The sequence below is a fragment of the Mixophyes fleayi genome, chromosome 3 (assembly GCF_038048845.1).
Source record: "Mixophyes fleayi isolate aMixFle1 chromosome 3, aMixFle1.hap1, whole genome shotgun sequence".
Classification (NCBI taxonomy): Eukaryota; Metazoa; Chordata; class Amphibia; order Anura; family Limnodynastidae; genus Mixophyes; species Mixophyes fleayi.
In genome coordinates, this window is record NC_134404.1 from 140,638,212 (window position 1) to 140,657,262 (window position 19,051).

General features: G+C 39.5%; 1 protein-coding gene across 4 annotated transcripts in view; it reads left to right on the plus strand.

The window, feature by feature from the left end:
• ARHGEF10 (Rho guanine nucleotide exchange factor 10) overlaps positions 1-19,051 on the plus strand; it is a 123,692-nt gene that overhangs the window by 100,373 nt on the left and 4,268 nt on the right. For 3 of the 4 annotated variants that reach the window (XM_075202473.1, XM_075202475.1, XM_075202474.1), the window contains 2 exons: positions 1,184-1,326; positions 4,471-4,645. In XM_075202473.1, the coding sequence (XP_075058574.1) occupies positions 1,184-1,326; positions 4,471-4,645 (318 nt within the window). Of the gene's footprint in view, positions 1-1,183; positions 1,327-4,470; positions 4,646-9,518; positions 9,664-19,051 lie in introns of all 4 variants that reach the window. The other variant, XM_075202477.1, reaches the window with a different exon arrangement.

Below are 19,051 nucleotides of genomic sequence, written 5' to 3' on the forward strand. Positions count from 1 at the left end.
TAAAGCTATTTGACGTTGGATCAACTGCTGTTGTAGCTGCTGTTGTAGCTGACACCACACCATATTAATGCCCAATGAGAAAGGGAAAGGAGTGACCATTCCCCTCTCACAATTGCCTTCTTGGTCAAACACTTGGATTTTAAAATCAAAAAATATTTCTTTAGGGGTACTATTGCTCAAACACAGACAAGTTACTCTGTTTTGCTGGTTCACTAAAAAACATACTGGATTCAATCTGTTGGAAAAAGTCAGGAATGTCTTAATAGAATGGCTCACATCGCTAAGACTTTAACCAGGATTCTTCATTGCTGATAATATCAGCATGTACCATGGTTTGCACACACAACTTCAGAATTTCTGACTTAGATGAGAGATTAGTGTTGGAGAGGCTGCATGTGACCTGTAAAATTTCAATGACATTCAATGACCACATGTAGATCATTACAGCAGCTTAAAGAAAAATGACCTGCCATGCCACCAACTGAAGCAAGAGGTAGTTAATGATGTGGATATCTACACTTAATATGCTTTAGCGATTTTCTCAAACCATTTCAGTTGTGTGATGGGCCTACCTTCTGGTATCTTCTTTTATAGAATGGTCATCTTATCAGCCAGTGCTCTGCCTTAATGCTATAAAGGTGTCCTTTACTTTAGTAAACTACCATCCTGTCTGCCACTGCTGTGCTACTATATTTCATAAGGATTGTGTCTTTTATTAAACTACCATGTATATGTGCCTCTGCTCTGTCACTAATTTAGCCAGCCGGCTCGCTGCAGCCTTTGTCCAATATTGGTAAAACATTTGATAGTTATAAGGAGGTCATTAGAAAATAGACTGTAAATTAATATTAAGGATATAAATACTTATATAGGAACAAAAACAGCTCAAAATTACATGATGGTCCCTGTTTTTCTAATGAAATTCAGATCCAAAACCAAATCGCAAGAGGATTTTCGGCCAAAACCAAAAAGATGGTTTTAGAACCAGAACCAAAACATTGGGGTCTGCACACATTTCTAGTTCTAACAGGGACAGTTGGAGGAGACACAATGTAAATTAATACAATCAGTCATCAGAATAAAATGCATTGAAAAGTCCCCAATGCATCAATATATGTATGTGTATATATATATATTACATTTAAATATTAGAGCTATGTTTTTTGTTTTATTCTATATTTAGATGGCTCCTGGCACACAGATTCTCCGATGCTGATAAAATTAGGAGTTTTACCTGTTCGGAGTTTATTAGTGATGGAAGGAACTATTTGGGCTGCCTCTGGAGGACAGATATTCATTATTGGTAAAGAAACTTACAACATAGAGGTAAATATAATTTACGTTACAACATGGATATATACTGCAACTTTTCTCCCAAAGTTTCTAAAGACCTTATTAACATGTAGCATAGTAAATTCACCGTAACATTCCAAAAAAAAAATATTGTATATCTGGTGTTATTCCATTCAGTACTATTCAAATACTACACCTAATGCATCACATACTAAAGCCATATGCTCTATTTTTTCACATCCTTGTTCTGTGATGCCTCATACTATGTAAATCAGCATATCTAGGTGAACAACTTCCTATACACCAGTCTGCTTTCAAAAATTGTGGAGTGTTGATATATTGTTGTTTGCACATGTTCTTATATAACACAAGAAGTATTAGAGACATAATACAAGACTCCTGTCAAAATAACACAGTAAGATGTGGTGTTAAATGTACCTCAATATGAAGCAAAGTTCATACATCCAACATAATGGTTATCATTCTATTTGTTTCCTTAAGTGTCTGGCATCTCTTAGGTGAGATGCCGATGCTGTAACTGATTTATTAACCTTCATTTACAGTAGGAATATGTTTTAAGCCAGCTGAGTCTCCGGATAATAATATTCAGTATTTACGGTATTAGTAGAAAATCATAAAAACAATCGCATTTATTTGTCTGTATGGAAATCCACACAAAAATGTCTGTTATTTGCTGTACTGGCAAGTAAGAGCAGGCATGAACTCTGTTTAATGAGAAACATCAGCTAAAGTTCTGTTTCAGATGCTGAAGTAATATGGTATTAGGTTCCCTACATGTACTCTATCTGATTAGACGATGCTTGCTAAAGCCACAGAAAAATTTAGCTCTTTTGTCTGATTTTCCCCCATCAGACTGGTTCTCTTTATGTCAATTCAGTTCCTATAGATGTTAAGTTGTGAGTGGAATGCTTAAAATTGTTTCTCAAAGCAGAAATGTAATTGAACCCATATAACTTTTTGTTATCGTGTATACAAATGGCTTCGTACTAGATAAAGATTTTCAGCCAAGTGTTGGTAAAGGAAAAACCCACAATTCATCCGAACAAAGTGGTAAAGTGATTAAAAACATAGTGCCTGATTTATGTTTGCACATAAGTTCCTTTACGTGCCATATCTTGCGTGATTTCGCTTTGCGTATGATCCAAAATGAAACTTATGCCAATGAACGCATTTGCATGCAATTCATGTTCGAATGCAAAATACACCACTGCCTATGATTTAAAGGGTGGAACTGGGGTGGGAATGAGCGGACGAACGTAGGCAGTAAGGCCGTGCTTAAGGTGTTAAGACTGATAGTGACGACTGTCATGGCATCATCTTTGTATTAAACCATGGCCTTATCTGTGTGGAGTTTGTATGTTCTCCCTGTGTTTGCGTGGGTTTCCTCCAGGTGCTCCGGTTTCCTCCCACACTCCAAAAACATACTGGTAGGGTAATTGGCTGCAATCAAAAAAATTGACCCTAGTCTCTCCCTCTCTGTCTGTCTGTCTGTCTCTGTGTGTGAGTGTGTGTCTATAGTAGGGAATTTAGACTGTAAGCTCCAATGGGGCAGGGACTGATGTGAATGAGTTCTCTGTACAGCGCTGCGGAATTAGTGGCGCTATATAAATAAATGATGATGATGATGATGATGATTAAACACTACAGGCCTGATTCATTAAGGAAAGTAAGACAAAAAATGAGTATTATATGTATTCTCCTGGACAAAACTATGTTACAATGCAAGGGGTGCGTATTAGTTTATTATTTTGCACATAAGTTAAATACTGGCTTTTTTTTCATGTATCACACATATACTTTATAGCTTTATTTTTACATTGAAATTTAAAGTTGATCTAGGACATGCCTTACTCTAACTATAAATCTGTCCCCACATTTTAAATTTAGCTCCCCCTCCAATGCAATATGGTTTTTCCATCTGGGTTTCTTTATCACCATCAGTAACTGACTGTTGCTGACCACTCCTACTGGCATCACCTTGCCACAGACACTCGCCGACTGCGAATGCCAACTGAGCAACAGTTGTAGGAGAATCCCGATGCTACCAATAGGTTCCTTCACGGTGCCTAGAACTGCTTACTTCTGGAGTAGCTGGTATAGCTGCTACCGCGCCTCTTTGCTGTGTGTTGGCTGGTACTTCCTGACTTGTTACTATGCATCAGGACTGCTGAGTAGCGGGCAGAGAGTTGACACAGAGACTCTGGGTCCAACACAGCACAGCCGGAGAACAGATTAGAGTGTAAGCTCTTATCTGTTGGTCACAGGATATAGCAGGCAATAGGCGTCAGGCAGAATCTTCAAGGACCATTACACAATAGTTTGAGGTACTAGTCAAACGTACAGATGGTATAACACAGTTAAAATACAAAATGTTATACCGTTTCTGACACAAATGTTGGCAGGAAGTAACCCAGCCCCCTTCCTAGCTGGCACCACAAAGTCTGAGATGATTCTTCCTGATGTTAAATATGTGATGTAATTTATTCTCTAATCTTGGAATTACCAAAATTGACATCAATCTGTGATTTCCTAAATTACTAGCTGGTTGCATTATTTGTGTAATTCATCTATATTTTTAATAAGACAGGATAAAAGCTAACGACCCCCTGCTGTGTATTCGGGCTAAAAAAGTGTTAGTCACTCACAGATGAAAAAGTCTTAATTAGCATGGGATTTCTTTTATTCAGGCAGTTGCAGAGACAAATTTCCTCTAACATGGCATCAGTACATTTCCAATACAAAACTCAGTACATTTGCAATGATAATCATTGCCACACTGTCCCACTAAGTGAAATCCATTCATATATAATAAGTTATCTCTAAGTGACTTAGCCACAAGTATGCATTAAGAACATTCTGATTTATGTATATAATGTAAAAATAAAAAATAAACACAATTTTATTAATTACTATAGTATTATGAGTTGTTAATTCATTTTATCAAATTTTTCTTTGCATGCGTTCTAATGTGACTTTATATTGCATATATTCATGTGCATATCCTGCACTCTGTTTTGTTTGTTAACATTTTCATATAGCATTCTTATTTTGTGTGCTACGGTTTAGCTGCAATGCCAGATTTGCTGTACTGTACTGTAAATACTTTTTGTTCTCTGTTATACACTGAAAGTCATTGTATTTCTGTGGGATTCTCAGCACCAATTTGAAGCTCACCAAGAAGAGGGCATGGTGATTTCTCACATGGCAGTGGCTGGAGTTGGCATCTGGATTGCCTTTACGTCTGGCTCCACATTACGTCTATTCCACACAGAGACCTTTGAACATCTTCAAGATATTAACATTGCAACTCCAGTACACAACATGTTACCAGGTAAGTTCTGAGTTTGTTTAATTAGGCTTTAGGGCCTCACACACATAACTGTTCATTTTAAGCAGTTAACGCACGTTGTTAAAGCCTGTTAAATGCCACGCAACGTCTGCGCTTGCAGAATAGTAGAAGTTTGCACAGTGTGTAGCATTTTCCAGAGCAGTGGAGAACTGAGATTTCATTTTCCTGAGCGAGACTATTGCAAAGAGATAAATGGGTGGTGTAGGCGCAATTTGAGGAACATTCCTATTAGCGTGGGCATCATAGGGCCAATTCCAGTCCATAAAAGGAGTTGATTTGTGCACCAGGTCAGGACTGACGAAGATTGGGGGTCTGGTCCTATACTTTTAATAAGGCAAAATACTTCCCAATGTATAATAATAATTAAAAATGGTCAGCTGACCCCGAATAAAAAGATCAATCCCGAACTTGTTATAGATTTAACTACAACAATAGAACTTCTGTACTCTTTAAACTTTCTTTTTTAACGTGTGTTTACAAATAAAAATGTTAACCGTATACGCATGGTTTCTTATTCTGTCTGACAATACTTTTACTACTATCATGGAAACTATGGGGCAGATTCTTTTGTTCTTTTGAGCAACGAGGCCTGCGCATTATTACCGATACTACGGTAATTTCAACACACTCTGTGAGCTTCGAACAAAACTCAGCGGAGAAATTACCGTAGTAACAGTAATAATGAGCAGCTATTACCGTAGTAATGGTGATAGTGCAAGGGCTGTGTTGTTCTACAGAACAACGCAGGGAATTGAATCTGCCCCTATATGTACAATGTTAAAAATATTTAAGTTGAATTAAGGAAAAAAAAACTAAATTCAACCAACTATTACCTCACTTAACAAGAAAGATGACCGCTTTGTAATGTTACATATTCATGTTTGGGACTCCAGGTTGAAATTACTAGCATAGGTGAGGAAGAAGCTCAAAACATAAACTACCTACTGCAAGATGCCCATTCCCTTGCATAGTTGCCAACTGCCCCTGTTTTCCTGGACATACCAGGTTTTAAAAATTTGATCCTGGAAATTTCAAGGGCAATTTTTCAATATTAACAAAGTATCCAACAATATACAAGTGTCACCATACACTCTTTAGTCTCTGGGCTATATAAGTAAAATTATGTTCAGTAGGTGTATTTAAAATGAAATAAATAATAACCAAATTCAGTACCATGACCAGATGAGGATTGTACTGCTCCAACATCCACAGAGACATTATCAAGCATGCTTCAATGTACCAGCACAACAGCTACAGTGTTGGTATATATGTAACGGTTATTGTTTATTATCAGATTTTACAGAGCTAAAGAAATATAATTAATTTTACAAGAATGAGATATCACAATATAGAAATACCATATCAAATCTGCTAATTTAGGAAGGTGGTAAAATATCATGTGTATCACAAAGCTGAATTGCAGTCATATTTAATTGTATATAAGTATATGTTATATTTATGCTTTTTTGTAGTGTACTATAGGAGAAAAAATATTTTATGTTTTTAATTAAAAAAAAAAAAGCAAAAAACATGATGCTGAAGTCCGTACAGGAGCAGTAACAATCCACAATGGAAATGTAGGAGGAAGTTGGAAACATCTCTCTAATATGTTTTCCACACAAATAAAATGTCATAATAAGTACAGGTTTATGAAAAGGTGAAAGGCTATCATCATATGCCACATGCACAGTGTATTGTGTCCTCCTGATTATCTGACTTTGAAGAACAAAAATATTTATGTACTATGACCAAAGAGATGAGATATTATATGCCCCTGTTGACTTAGAAAAAAATACAGAACTGCAACAACTGTAACTCAGGAGACAAAATAGAGAACACAATGAACATCAAATTCATAAACTTTTTCACAGTAGTGTCTCACACTGGCAAGAAATCAAAGAATTATAGATTATCAGTTGGATGTTGTGTGACACAGAGAGATTGTATAACACATGGACAGGTGTTTATAGGTGGAAAGCAAAGGTTGCCTAACACAGATCAATGTTTTTGGACTTGAACTGCACATTGCTAGGGGCAAACACATGATTTCTAGAGGAGGGGGAGGGGGGGCTCTTAACTTCAGGACAAAGCAAAAAAATCTTGCTTCAATAAGCCTGCAGCAAAAACTTTATTGAAGTCAAAATGTTTCACTCTAAACAGCAAGTTCGGTTGATTCACAAAGTGTTGTTTATTCACAAGACATTATCTAATAACAACTGGTATTAATATTAACGATCACTTATCTGGCTAGTACTCCTACATAAGTGCTATTATAGAGTGTGTGTGCTGGGTCCACAGTGTAACCCCACTCACGTGTAGAATGGAAACCATGCAACAGAGATATGTCTGTCACATGGCTCCACTTCAGCCTCATCCTGCTTCAGAGAGAACTGTGTGATGGGTAATATCAGCCTTACTAACACATCAGGAACTGCTGAGGAGCACAGGTCATTTACTTCTATTACTATTTACGTTTTTAAATATCAGAAAAACCAGAGCAGGAGATCAAAATATAAGTAAAACTAATTTTTGATTGAAAAAGTAGCTTTATTTTGTATAAAGTACAAAAAACACAGTTCATACGTTTCATTCAAGTGTACACAGTACACCGTAAGACATGATCATGCATACGTTTTAGTACAATACAGGGCATAAAGTACAAGACATGACATCCTACACTATATACATCAAGTACTGCACTAACCATTCAAACTTTACAGCGTATCACAGTGCAATAAAATAACATTGGATGTGAGGGGGAGGTAGGTGAGAGGGGTAGGGAGATGGAGTCACGAGCAAAAAGTTTTTATTGAGGACAGACACAAAGGGAAGGGTGCATAAATAGACATGACATTCAATAATACTTCATGCTGTGAAGGGGAATGGGTTGGAGGGGGAAAGGGAGGAGAGCACAAACCAAAGTTTTTTATTGAAAATAGACACAATGGGGAGGAGGAGAAGAGGAGACAACAATCAATCAATTACAATCAATCGTCGTCTTCATCTTCCTCAGGACTGTCAAGGGTGTTATAGTCTCTTAACAGGCTATGGATAAGCCTGCGACAGTCCTGGATGGTCATCTTCTCCCGCTTCAAGATGAGGCGGTTCCTGGCGAGCCACATAGCGTCCTTAAAACAGTTCATAAGGCGCCAGGCCTCCTGGATTGCCTCAACGGTGTGAGTCCCAGGAAATAATCCATAAAATACCGAATGGTATGAAAGGCAAGTCCTGGGCACACTGTCCTTAAGTTCATGTTCCAGGGCATCCAACAATGCCTGTGCAGTGGGACAGTCCCAAAAGATATGTTGAGCAGTCTCCCTCTTGGTGATACAAAAGGGGCAGTGAACATATCTGCACAGGTTCCGGGAGTGCATAAATGTCCTGAGAGGCAAACCCCCCTGAATGGCCATCCATGCAATGTCTTTATGTCCATTAGTCAGTCTCTTAGAGGCCACATTCTCCCAAACATGTTTGGCCGTGGCCACAGGGAGCCCTGGAACAGACTCCATAATGTCCTTAGTTCTGATGAGCTTGTGGATAGTTTTAGGTTTCCACAAGTCTGGTTTAAGTCCCTCCAGATGGTGCTCCCTCACAAATTGTCCAACATCCAGGTAAAACCAAGGTGTAGTCCAGTTGTAAGGGAAGGAGCTGTCCCACTTGTCCCAACCAAGTTTCCTCCAAAGAGGAAGAAGGAAGAAGCGGGACATGGACTTCCCAGCAGAGCAAACGTTCTTTTCAAGGAGTGTCCTGCGGATACAGTTGCAAACGAAGAAGGCTCGCAGCATGGTGGGGATGTCAGGAATCCCTTTCCCACCTTTGTGGGGCTCCTTGTACATAACCGACCGCTTCACTCTGTCCATTTTGGAGCCCCAGATGAAGTGAAAGACTGTCCTCGTGATGGTCTTACAGACGGCAGCAAGAGGTGGCCAAGCTTGGGCCGTGTACTGAAGAACGGGAAGAATCTCGTTGCGCAGTACCAGTGCTTTCCCTTCGATGGTAAGAAGTCTGAGGCTCCACAGTCCAATCTTTTGCCTGACTGTTGCCAGTCTCTCTTCCTAGCACTTCAGGGCCGCCTCCTCTCCACCAAACCAAACTCCCAGGATTTTGATGAAGTCCGGCTTGATTGTGAAGGGAAATGCAGCGGGGGATGACAAGTGCCACTGCCCGAATAGCATGGCCTCTGACTTCCCGCAGTTGACTTTTGCCCCTGAAGCTTGGCCGAAGTTGTTGCAGGTTTGGACGAGTGCTGCCACCGAACGCTGATCAGCGCAGAAGACAGTGACGTCGTCCATGTAGAGCGAACACTTGGCCTCTAGTCGGTCTGGACCCGGTGCGGTGATCCCTCTGATCTCTGGGTTTCGCCTGATGGACATCGCAAAGAGCTCTATACAACAGACAAAAACTAATACACTAGAGCCAAAAACTCAGAAAGATTCATGGAAGTGGTCATTTTGTAGTGGTCAATGTTCATTTACACATAGGCAGATACTCATAAACATTGGGAAACTGGAAGATCACATTTTTGGAGCATGGGATTTCTGGACACTGGAACCCCCACCCTTCTAAGTACACCCCTGACTGCCTGTGTTTTTTCATTGATGACCATGGTATGACATACATGGAGTACAGAAAACAGCACTTCCTGTTTGTTGCTTCCTGGGAGAACACCAGACATGAACTGGCCTTTATTTGCATGTTATCCATATGACATCAGGCCAAGTTTTCATAATTGTTCTCTGGGAGATCCTGGAGGGGAGGTGGGGTGCCAGGACCGAGGGTGAAGCCGCGCGGTGAATCGCATCAATTTGTTCCTGCCCCCGCCATGCAGTAATGCGAATGTATCATTTTGCCGCAGAGGCGGGGGCCAAAAATTACACAATTCACCACAAATCACGTCATGGAGGGTCCCAGAATGTGGGAGCCTCGCCCTGCTCTACCGAGAGTCTGGGAAACCTACCCGGAATTCGGGAGTCTTCCGGACATTCTAGGAGAGTGGGCAGGTATGTATTTCATCCATGTGTTTTGGAGCAGGTTTTGTTTTTGTAGTTTATTGACAGAGGGATTTCTTTTTGCTGAAGACTAGTAGTGACAAGCACTGTTTATTTCAACCCAATTTATAGGGATTGGTTTATATGGTTGTTTATGTATTATATAATAATTAGATGCTTAGGATTACAGCTAGTCTTATTTTTTTCTTTTAGAGGTAAAACGCTATTTATCTGTCTTAGGGGTCTATGCATCAAAGTACGATTAGCCATTAAAATGGAGAAAACAGCAGTTTTTTCCGTTAAATGGCCATCGCAGAATGCATCAAGGGCTTATTGCAGGATAAATATTTGATTTCTCCTGGCACAACCTACTTTACGTTTGTCCTCGCAGTTCCCATAAATCAATATGTGGACTGCGAAGTGCTGCAATGCATGAAGATTTGAATAGCTTTGCATTGCACAGAAAGATTACGCCAACTCATTATGGCGTTACCTGTCCCTTTCCTATGGGATCTGCTGAAGCCTCTCTAACTTTGCAGAATCCGTTACAGTGGAAGTGCTGTGCTGAGCAGGAAATTTAGGTTGCAGCACAAGGGTCACTTCGCTGGGACTCCCAGAGTAGCCCCGGCATGATGCATTCCAGCGGTGTTTATTTAGTGGCACTGCAATGTAATAATGAATAGACAAAACATGCTCTTTAATGTGATATTGGCTGTGCTTGGATGAGTGCCTCAGTCACACACTAATGTCTATCCCTAAAGCATCTTTGTAATCGGTAGTAAATAAATGTATTCTTTGTTAATGGGCTGTGAAGCTGATGTAGCCTTTCCTTACCTAAACAAAGCTAGTCATTGTCTAGTTGCCAGTTTTATTGCTTCTGGAACTTTAGTTTAGTTTAAATCTAGGTTTAGTTTCTGTTCTGTAATAATTTTTTTTTAAAATACTACTACTACTTTTACTGTCATTTCTCATATTTCTGCTTGAGAGGCTAATGTTACATTTGGTAGTGGTACAGTGTATTAACAGTTGAATTTTCACATGCAACCAATTGAAAAAAACAAAACAAAGGACATTAACATAAAGCTACATCACTGCTGGCATTTGAATAGTGCATCTCTAGACCTGGGTCTCCTTAGGGTGCATGGTAGGTAGATCTGTGTCTTATGTATTAATCTATTATTTATTTTTCCCTATTTTTTCTATAAAACACTACAAAAAATATGGTGTTTTTTAAATTAAAACCATTGCTTTTTGCAAAGTCAGTGGTTAAGAAGGTGTTAATAATTTAAAGAGCTTTAATACATAAATATAGCTGGTACCTTTTGAATTAGTCATAATACCTAATGTGGAAAATATGTTAGTAATTGTGCAAATCAAAACTTTTATCACAGTGTTTGAATATTTCAATTGTTCGATTGCTTCGAAGGCTAAATCTGAGTATGAGACACAGAGGCATAAAAATGGCAATTGTCAACGTGTCAGAGTGGTAAATATTTTATCACTGTAACTATGTGAAAGTTTATAAACCCTATTCCCAACAGTACTTCTTCTAAAATGGGATTTTGTGTCTTATTCTTCCAAAACAGTGATTGAGTACATATTTTCCATTGTGATGGTTGTGTGTGTGTGTGTGTGTGTGTGTGTGTGTGTGTGTGTGTGTGTTTAGTATGACCATTTTTCAAATCTGTATTAATATTGGTAACAAGCTAAACATGTAGATTTCTTGTTAAATGCAAACAAAAGGGTGAGCCAAAAATTTAAAACATCACAGTCCTTAAGTGAAACTTTGGAGAAATAACAAACACATAATAATCAACAGAGTATACCGTAAAGGGTCTGATTTATCTGTGTGTACCCTCCTAGTCAATGTGCCACTCACAGGTTTCCATATTGGAATGAGTAACAGATCTAGACACAACAAATAACGCTAAGATAACCAACTAAAAACATTTTAAATATGGTATTCAATAGACTTTGATACATGAACAATTTGAAACTACCAATTGATTTTGGGTTTGGTCTGGAGAGTTGTTAAAAATAATTTGTAAAAGAACGGAAGAAAAAAAAAATTGTTTAATATGTGTTGGGGTATGTTTTTATAAATTTTGAGTTTGTAGTTGAAGAGAATAAAAGTAGAAGATTTTTGAAAATAACTGCAGCATTGATTGTTTTTTGGAAATCATGAGAGTTTGTGTCAGTGGCATTCTGTTCTCTCCAAGCTGCATCTTCCAAGTCATACCTCTGAACCCTCCCTCATTCTCTTCCTTTGAAGTCCACACTATACGTCTATTTTATCCTCTCTATCTCCGTGTTGCTGTCATTTATCGCCCTCAGGTTCAGTTTCTCAATTCCTTGACAACTTTGTGGCCTGACTCACTTATTTCCTATTATTTGACCTGCCTACACTCATACTAGGTTATTTCAACATTCCCATTGATAATCCTACTGTCTCTTCTGCCGCTAAACTTCTGGACCTCATCTCCCACCCACTGTGATGGGCACTCCCTTCGACCTTGTCTTCTCCCACTACTGCTCCATCTCTAGTTTCTCCAATTTAGCCTTCCCACTCTCCGACCTTCATCCTGACCTTACCTCATGCCCTTTCCCCTGCACCCAAATACACACGTACAGAACGAAACCTAAATACTCTTAACCCAATTCACTTCTCATTTTCACTAAAATAACTATTTTCATGCCAAATTCCACTCACCCCACTCACTATACCCATCTTTGCCTACACTCCCCAATCTACCCTTAATTCATTCTCTCCAGTAACTGAAGACGAAGTCTCTGCAGTCATCTTATCATCCCACTCTACAACCTGTCCTCTTGGCCCTATTCCCTCCCAACTTCTCCGCTCCCTCTCCTCCACTGCATGCCCACCTCTAACTCGCCTCTTCAACCTGTCTCTCGCCTTTGGCACATTTCCATCCTCCTTTAAACATGCACTCATTTTACCTATTCAAAGAAACCATCTCTCGATCCAGCCTCTCTTCAACTACCGCCCTATTTCTCCTCCCCTTTGCCTCCAAACAACTTGAGCGATTAGTGTGCAAACGCCTGTCTCACTTTCTCTCCTCTCATTCCATTCTCGACTCTCTAATCAGGCTTCCACCCCCAACATTTCACTGAAACTGCTCTCACTAAATTGACCAATGATCTACTTGCTGCAAAATCTAAGGCTAATTTATCCATACTCATTCTCCTGGACCTCTCTGCTGCTTTTGATACTGTTGATCACCCTCTTCTCCTACACACCCTTCACTCCATTGGCCTTCATGACACAGCTCTTTCCTGGTTCACTTCCTATCTATCGAAATGCTCCTTTAGTGTTTCTACCTGTGGCACATCCTCCCCTTCACTCCCACTATCTGTTGGGGTCCCACAAGGCTCTGCTCTTGGCCCTTTACTTTTTTCATTGTACAGCTCTTCTGTTGGGGCACTAATTCGCTCATTCTGCCTCCAATACCACCTCTACGCTGATGATACCCAAATCTATATCTCTTCTCCTGACCTCTCTCCTTCTGTGCTATCTCGTGTTACCAACTGTCTTTCTGCTATCTCCACATGGATGTCCCAACGCTACCTAAAGCTCAACATGTCCAAAACTGAGCTTATTATCTTCCCTCTTGCCAGTCAACACTGCCTTGGTGTCACAGTTGACTCCACCCTCTGCTTTATTCCTCACATCCAGACTCTCTCCCAGTTCTGTCAACTCCACCTTAAAAACATTGCCAGAATACACCCTTTTCTTACTCCACATGCTATCGAAACTGTTATCCATTCTCTCATCATCTCCCATCTTGACTACTGCAACCTCCTGCTATCTGGCATTCCTGACAGCCATATATCCACACTTCAATCCATTCTAAATGCTGCTGCAAGACTGATCTTCCTCTTTTACCGCTCCACATCTGCTGCACCACTTTGCAAATCCCTACACTGGCTTCCTGTGTCCTTCAGAGTCAAATTCAAATTACTTTTATTGCTACATGAAAAATAGCCAGTATTTAAATTATGTGCAAAATAATAAATTAATTTGCTCCCCTTGTATTGTAACATGGTTTTGTCCAGAAAACTTAAGTAAGAAAACTTACTCAATTTCTTGCCTAAGTTCCTTAATGAACATGTCAGATTTGTTAAAGCTGCACTATCAATTATCCATGGGAGTTATTATCATTCACCATACCAAATGGCCACTGAGATGTGTGTGAGCAGAAGGACAAATTACAAACTGCTAGCTTCATCATTGCAGATTTTTATTGATATATGCAACCATACCCCTCCCCACAGCATCACAAACGACAGAGGCCTGGGGAGAAATGGCTGCATGGAGCAGCCTGTGGGACTCTGGTGAGTTGAGCTGTGGTTAGGGTATTTTTTTTTGTTTGTGCAAGGTGCTTTTGTTTTACTGCCTCGACCTGTCCTGTGGATTTCCTGTTAACTTTTCTAGTTCATAGTGTGAGTAAATATGTCCAAGGCAAGTAAAGCAGACTTTTTTTTGCCAAATAGTGTTAAAAAATTGGAAATATTTGTGGGGGGAAATGACCGTACTGTTCATATGTTTCCTGTTATGCGAGTTATGTCATATTTTCATACAAATGTTTCCACATATGTCGTTATAATTAAGGTCCAAGGTTAATTGCTGCTGCTTGAATTTCAAAAGCAAAATATCCCAGGTGCTCGCAAACAGTACTTGAAAGTTTACCAAGTAATGATGCAATTTTATCCAGTTGTCTTTCACAAAGACCAGACAGTTGTATTGAGAGCATGACGGACATATTTTCCTGAAACCTATAAGCAGTTATTGCAGTGTCCCCATCCTCAATCTGCAGGCTACTGTTAGTCTAGTGAACATTGTGAGGAAGATGAGAAGCCTATCAGTGTGGTAGGAGAGCGTAGTTTATGAGCTTTAATCAATAGCTCAATACTTTTTTTCTGCAGGGATCAAAGTTTAGTATTTAAATTGGCAACATAACTATTAAGGAGAATGTTAATTCAACATTGACTTTGATATCCTCAAACTTATTTTAGTTCACACAAAATGGAATTTGCAGGAAATTATGGGATGAAGTCTCATTTGTTTAAGAGAGAGATGATCACCTAGCAACAACTGTTGGAGATGCAAAACCTTCTGGAGAACTGAGCTCAAGTGATTGATTGTTTTTTCCTAGCCGGTATATCTGAGTATATTTTTTGAAAGTTTACTGGTGATGACCTTCCCATCCTCAAATTCATGAGGAGCAGATGTAAAGGGAAAAACTCTGTCTGCCCAGTGTCTTAGAGAAAACACCCAACCATTAATAAGGTTAAACGAATGTATTAACAGATCCACACAGAACTGTGCTGAACACCAAATGGAGTAACTAACATTGATAAAAAAAAATACTGCCATAGCATCAATTCAAGGTCAAGGTCTCTAATATATTTGCAATTATCCTGTGTTTAATTATCCTGAGATCAAGAGGGTGGCCGCTTGTTGCTAGGTAGCAATCACTTTCTCAAACAAATGGGGTGTGCAGGTAATCTGCAAATTCCATTTTGTTCCATAGTAGACTTGTCACTTAGCAACAGCTGGTAGGAGAAAAGCTCTGATCTGGTTGTTACCCTTACAAATTCTACTCTTTCTAGGTTTATAAGCCAAAAAAAGTGTTTGACAAACATTTTGGAGGAAGGCTATTAAACAGCTTGCATGATTAGTCATTGTTGTAACCTTAGCTGGTCGAAATTAATTTCCAGATCTAATGGGATTTGGTGCCTGATGAGAGCTGTTCTTTCTAAGTGTGAGACCAGACAAAGCATTGCTCCTAAACCCTGATCAAGAGTATCTTTGATCATGTCAAATTCCACTGCTGCTGTGTCCATGCTACCAGTTTTAGTTCCTCCTCTGAGAATGAAATTAAAACTCTCCTGAGTAAGTGTAAGCCAGGGACTAGTGAGGTTTGTTTAATTGTTGACTGTCTAACATCTTCAGAATGATTACCAATAGTTGAGAGGTATGACAAGATCAAGTTAATGCATACCTCAGATCTATAGGCCTATACAGAGAAACCCCCTACGTAACCAGAAGTACAGCCTATGAGAGGAAGTGGCTGGCAAAACAAAAACTAAGGCTGAAGCATATGATTTGTGTCATTTTTTTACTTTTTTATTGGATGTAAACAGTCATAAAAAATAAACTGTATAGAAAACTTTCATACGGGATTTGAGGATTTTACAGAAATCTTTGAGAGCAGTTGTAACAAAGTGAGCGTGGAGAAAGGATAGTAAGCAGAAGGTTGCAACATTAAATCTAATATGTAATCATGGTTGAGGTTTGAAGGTCTTTTGGGAGGGTTTGTTTGGCACCTTGGTGTCCTGAGATATGAAGGAGTTTTATTATGTGTTAAGGGCATTATTTACCAGCGCAGTTTTAGCAGCTGTAATGATAGGTATGTGGGCAGAAGATTATGTAGTGGGGGGCATCCGGAAGGGAGGATGTGGGTTATGAAGACGAGGTCAATTGCAGGGATTTGTTTTGCTGAAAGAGAGACGGACCAGACCAAATGGAATGTGTTGTGTTAAACGTGCAGGTGGGAGGTGATTTTTTTCCATATGAGCTATGAACCAGATGCAAGATTTTAAGGAAGAAACACAGGATGGGTCTCCGTGATTTAGCAATAGGGCATCTAGCTGCAGCCAGGATATAGTATGGTTGTTTCACATATTGTTTATTTGGAGGGGATAGCAGAGAGTCCTTGGAAACACGGCACAGAAGGAAGGAGGAGAGGGAGAACACGGATAATGTCTCAGAAAGTACATATTTTAGGACAGATCCACCAAATATGTAGGAACAATCCTGCCTGTCCACATTCCCTCCAGAAGTGAGAGGTAGAGAAGCATATTTATTTAAGGGGAATCCACCTCCCCTTTCTTTAATTTTAGATGTGAAAAATTAAAAAAACTGAAGCTAAACTATTTTACTGATATGCCACAATCGTAAATGTCCATTATATTGTTTATATTAGGCTGAGAATTGCTGCTAGGAATGTTTTTGTAGGCAGTGATACAAAATATAGGACTAGGGGCCTGATTCACTAGGGATCTTACAAGAAGAGGATTCTTATTTCAGTCTCCTGGACAAAACCATGTTACATTGTAAGGGGTGCAAATTAGTGTTCTGTTTTGCACATAAGTGAAATACTGCCTGTTTTTTCATGTAACACACACATATCGACTTTCAACTTCAGTGTACAAATAAGCTATCAAGTATTTGTGTGCTACATGAAAAACAGGCAGTATTTAACTTACGTGCAAAACAGAACACTCATTTGCACCCCTTGCAGTGTAAAATGGTTTTGTCCAGGAGACTGAAATAAGAATCCTCTTCATTTAAGATCCTTAATGAATCAGGCCCTAGGTCCCTATCAAGCCTACTACATACATTGTGAAGGGAAAGTGTAGTAGTGTTTCCTTGGCTCCCAGGAATTAGGCTTGGGGAAACCCTACAGGTAATTTTTGATCCTTGATTCACTGGTGAAGTAGAGGACACCAAGATTTTCATGTCCAAACTGGGTATACCAGAACATCTCACTGGCCTGATCTTTTGGTAATTTCTGTAATACTCTTCAGAAAACATTGCTAGAGGAGTGAAAGAATGTTGTCCATTGGTAGGACAACACAGCCATTCTTCAAGCTATCTCCAGCTAGTACAGAGAGATAATCTTTGGGTCTAGACCAGGGGTAGGGAACCTGTGGCTCTCCAGGTGTTGTGAAACTACAAATCCCAGCATGCCTTGCCACCTCTCTGCTGGTTATCTACTGGCAAAGCATGCTGGGACTTGTAGTTTCACAACACCTGGAGAGCCACAGGTTCCCTACCCCTGGTCTAGACCATTGTTGGAGAAGCAAATAAATCTATGTATCAGAATACAAAAAGACAGGGGCGCCACACATATTGTAATATATTCTCAGCAAGTGATATTAAGAATCCAAGTAGTGCTCGTACCAAATAGATAAATCAACACAGCTTATCTGGTATATGCAGCAATATGACCTCTGAGGGATCTGTGGATGATCTCAGATTCCGGGACCAGGTTACTTCAATAACTAAAACTCGAAGAGATAGCCTCAATAGTGCAACACCATTTACATACTTCTTAATTGAGACCGATACTCATAAAAACAATTTAATTAACAGTAAAATCGCTTGGCAATAAGTACAAAATATGCCCCTTCATAAAGATAAAATAAGCACAGCTTATCTGTCATCCTCCAGACCAACGTAATCTGCAAAACACGAGCGTGAGCACAATCCCGGCCGGCATAGGCAGCAACACTCCAAAAGACGCCAATCAGATAGAGGAACACCAGAAACCCGACGCGTTTCGTCTTAATAAAGACTTTTTCAAGGGAGAAATCTATGTATCTCTGAACTAATTCTTGTTCTATCAGTTGAAAAAAAGGGTTTGTCATCGGTTTTCCACACACAGTGTCAGTTTCTGTTGGGATAGTGCATAATTATCTTGTGAAGCTGAAAGTGTGATACTATTGTTTTCATTGTTATGATAAAGGTGTAAGGAGTTATAGACAGGCCAAAATCATGACTATCTATTGGTATTAATGATCTATCCAATAAAACATCAGAAGTCACTTTGTGAGGTTTTATCAGAAATGAAGGAAAGGCATCAAGTTCTGCCTTAGAATAATGGGGGTACCTGCCATGTGGATGGTCTTTGGGCATATGCACTTATTTAACTCCTTTACATTGAGAAAGCTTTACACTGTAAGAACTGTCTGGTTTCCTGAGCAGGAACAATTGACTTGTATATCCCTTCTGAGAGGCAGGGGCCAGCTCTGTTTTCGCTGAACTAGTGCCGAATCGATAGCAGGCTCTAATTGACTACTGCAATTTTATTTTTAATTAATCCTGAAAGGTAAATCTGATGAAAGGGATGGAAACACCTTTTTTGATCACTCTTAATATCCACTTCTCTGTGTTTATGGCCTATTTGTGAAAATATGTACTGACTGTTCCAGAGGGATTGCTTTCCAGCTGCCCTTCCTTTAAAACTAGGACAAGATTTTGCTGGTATCGATCTTTTAGAACCCAGCTTAGAATCCTAGGACAGTCCTAATTATCTTCAGTACTGACCCTGCCTTTGAAAGGATTGTTTGAATCTGGTATTGGCCCTGATACCCACAACAAGTTTTTGGCCTTATAATGGGCTTGAGTCCAATGTAGGAACTTACGGCCAAGTAGATATGCATTCTCTAGGCTGACTGACTGACTTAGGGGCCAGGTCAAATAAGCCTGCTGATGTAAGTCACCTGGTATGGAAAACACTAGTTAACTAACTAAAGGTTTGAATCAAACTAAAGGGCACTAATGACCAATGAAACACTGCAGAAATCTGGGCCG